General features: G+C 49.4%; 1 protein-coding gene across 1 annotated transcript; it reads left to right on the top strand.

The window, feature by feature from the left end:
- Positions 1-250: 250 nt before the first annotated feature.
- MAGEF1 (MAGE family member F1) lies at positions 251-1,917 on the top strand. Its single transcript, XM_010976182.3, is given in 6 exon segments — positions 251-614; positions 617-676; positions 678-999; positions 1,002-1,136; positions 1,139-1,176; positions 1,178-1,917. Coding segments are annotated over 6 exon segments (1,074 nt in total). The 5' UTR covers positions 251-329; the 3' UTR covers positions 1,412-1,917.
- The last annotated feature ends 1,528 nt before the right edge of the window (positions 1,918-3,445 follow it).

Here is a 3,445-nt window from a genome sequence, read left to right as displayed (position 1 = left end):
GACACGGCTAGAATTCCATCCTTATTTCATCTGTACATTGAAACCTTGAGAAAGCCCTGGTTACCGCCCCCTCTCCAAGCAGCGAGTCTAAAGAGCAGCGCTGCCTGCGCGCTCCCCCGCAGCCCCGGCATCCTGAGAAGCCTGTGCGCACTCCCAACCCAGCGGGGGCTGGAAGAGGAGGGGCTTCGCGCGGCCTCGGGGCCGCCATTTTGGCTGAGTTGGCCGGAAGTGGTCCAGCTAGTCGGCTCGCGGGCGCGCACTGAGGCTGCGCGGTGGCCGCGCCGCAGGTCTTCGGCGCCGGCAGCTTCGGGGCAACCGTCCCGAGCCCTATGCGGCGTCGCCCAGCAGCCACAAAAGCCCCTTCTGCCATCTCTCCTAGTCCTACTCCAGCCTCCCCAGCCGCTGTCCAACCCCTCCGCCGGGGTTTGTGCAGCGGCTCGCACAACCCTCGGCCCGTGTACGCGCTTTGCACCTGCCTGCCCGAAAACATGCTGCCGAAACCCGAGACCGAGGGTCTCCCCATCCTTCAGACCGAGGGGGAGGATAGCGGCCTTGACGGTGAGACCCAGACCCTGACCGCCTCGCAGGAGGAGGCCCCGAGCTCCCTCCTGCAGGGCAGCCCCAGGGGGATCTTGGCGCCGCAAGGGAGGAGGGGGCTGCAGATCCCGCCCTCACCCCCGAAAGCTGCTAGGGCCTTGGCAGCCAAAACCTTGGTCCGGCGCAGGGTCCGCCGCCGTGTGGATCAGACGGTGGCCGAGTTGGTGCAGTTTCTGCTGGTGAAGGACTAGAAGAGTCCCATCACTCGCTCCGAGGTGGTGAAACATGTTATAGGAGACTTGAAGGATCTGTTCCCTGAGATTATCGCAAGGGCCGCAGAGAGTCTGCGGCATGTCTTTGGTTTCGAGCTGAAACAGCTTGACTGTAAGCACCACACTTACATCCTGAACAACAAACTAAAACCTCTTGAGGAGGAGGATTTGGGAGGATATGGCCCCAGATCTAAATGATGATCTTGGGCCTTATCTACATGAAAGTTAATCGTGCCAGGGAGGCACAGGTCTGGGAGATGCTGCGTCTGTTGGGGGTGCGTCCCTCAAAGTATCACTTCTTCTCTGGGTATCCGAAGAGGCTTAATAATAAGACTTCGTGCAGCTGAGATACCTCAGTTACAGGCGTTATGCCTTACACCAATCCACCGGAATGTGAATTCTCCTGAGGTCCCGGAAGCAACCTGGAAACCAGCAAAGTGAAAGTCTTGGGGTTCCTGCCCAAGCTCCATAAGAAAGAACCCCACCACTGGCCAGTGCAGTACCGTGAGGCCCTGGCAGACGATGCTGACAGAGCCAGAGCTGAGGCCACAGTGAGGGCGAGGACTAGGTCCAGTGCTAGGGCCGGCATCCACCCCTGGTGAGGGCTGATGGAAGAGTGGCCAGCCAGAGGGGGTCGGGGTGAGTAGGTATAAAAGCTACTGAGTCGTAAGTAGAATAGGTGCGGGGAGGGTCATTATTTCTGTAGCAGTTGCATTTCTGTAACTAGGATTTAGGGTTTGTGTCTTGCTACGTTTTGTTACATTTAGTATACTGTTAAATTGATGTTTATAAATGAGATTGGTCTACATTTTCCTGTAGGATTTTTTTTGTAGAGTTTTGCTGGTTTTGTAAAATGAAATGAAAAACTTTACATTTTATTCTGTGATCTTGGACAAATTATGCAGCATTGAATGCTGCACATTAATCATTTGAAGGAACTCAGCAATGTGATGATCTGGTACTGGGAAAAAATAGCTGATTAGTATCCAGCTTCCCAACACTTTTTGTCTATTGTATAAAGAAAAAAGATTGAATGTAACTCTGTTTGCTTAGTTACTACAGTATCTAGGGGGAAAATGCAATAAATTAAAAGAATAACCTGGTATACCTAGTAAACGTTTGTTAAGCATCTTCTTTTGTGTGATGTACTATTGGGGGTATTTGGGGATAGAATGCTGAACGAGATAAAGGTCCTACTTTTCAGAACTGGACAGTAAGTAAATAAACCAGAAATTAGGGTGCGGTGAGTTGAAGGCTACAGAGGGACACCCAACCCCACTGGGGTGAATAGGTGAGACTTGTCTGAGGTTACCTTTTGTCAGACTTGGAGGTAGGGAGGGGGAAATGGCAGGGTGGGTAGAGCAGAGGGGAATGAGAAGAGGAAGAAGTTGGGGGTGGGAGATGGTATTAAAAATGACTTAAGATCATAGATGCTCCTCAGTAACATGGGAAGACGTGATACGTGGCAGATCTGGAAAACACCCTACCCTTGCCAGTACGTTTGTTCCAGGGCTGTTTATCACAGTGCACAAATAGTGATGGGGTCTGTTAGCATTTTGGTCCTCTCCATCTCCCTTCTCTCAGTCTATGCGGAGACCAAATATTTTACTAATTCTGGAACAGTATGTAGTGTGGGTGGAGGGTACATGTGATGTTCCCTACCACCAAGAAGCTCTGCTTCAAGATCTCTCCCTTGGCACCAGGAAGCCCAGCATCCTCATTCGTGTTTCTGCTTGTGCTTTCTACCCGCTGTCTCTCATTTGGAGAACTGTAAGGCATCCCACATTCTTAACTACCCATGAAAAGGCATCTACGTATGCAGCTAAAACCTCTGCAGTGCCTACCACCTCCACACGGGGGATAAATCCTGTAGAATGGGTACACAGAATATTAAGGAACCTATAGGAGTGGTGGTGACCAAACCAAAGAGGAGTATAGAGGGGACTGTGAAACTGTCCCCCCGTAGCTGCCATACACAGAAGAGCCACTTTCTTCCCTTTATTGGTAGCTTTTTTCCTGCTCTCAGTTGTGTCTGAATAACATTTCTGAGTCTGTTAAGGTTAGCGTGGAATATGAATACTCTAGGACACAGGCCCAGGGATCCTACAAATCAGACTGAGATCAAAAGCTATAAGCTTATAGGTTAAAAAAAAAGTTGATTAATGATTAAAAATATGACTTCTGAGCAGTTTATAATTCATTAAACAAAAATACTGAGTGCCTGCTACATGCCAAGGACTTTGCTGGGTTCCAAAGATTAAGATGTAAAAACCAGCTTTGCCCTCAAGAAGCAATAGTGATAATTTCTCACATTTGTATTTTCTCACAGCTGGTGAGAAGTCAGCAGCATGTGCACCTGAGAATCTGATTTCCTGGTGATTTGCCTATGGTCACCTGGCAAAAGACAGTACCAAGGCTAGAACCCGAGTCCTTTGCCTCCCAATCCAATGTGTTTCATTCTAGTACATTGTTCCCTGCATCTGGCTTCCAATATATTATATGTGATTTTATTTATCACAATTCCAAAAGTCAAGCGAGGCATGTATAATTATCCCCAGTTGCCACTGCAGTCCTTATGGGATTGAGCAGAGTAGAAAAACTCCCCATTTCATTGGCAGCAGAAGTGGCTTTTCTTA

The sequence above is a fragment of the Camelus dromedarius genome, chromosome 2, assembly GCF_036321535.1.
Source record: "Camelus dromedarius isolate mCamDro1 chromosome 2, mCamDro1.pat, whole genome shotgun sequence".
Lineage (NCBI taxonomy): Eukaryota > Metazoa > Chordata > Mammalia > Artiodactyla > Camelidae > Camelus > Camelus dromedarius.
The sequence above is the reverse complement of the archived record's forward strand: the minus strand, read 5'-3'. Positions and strand labels throughout refer to the sequence as shown.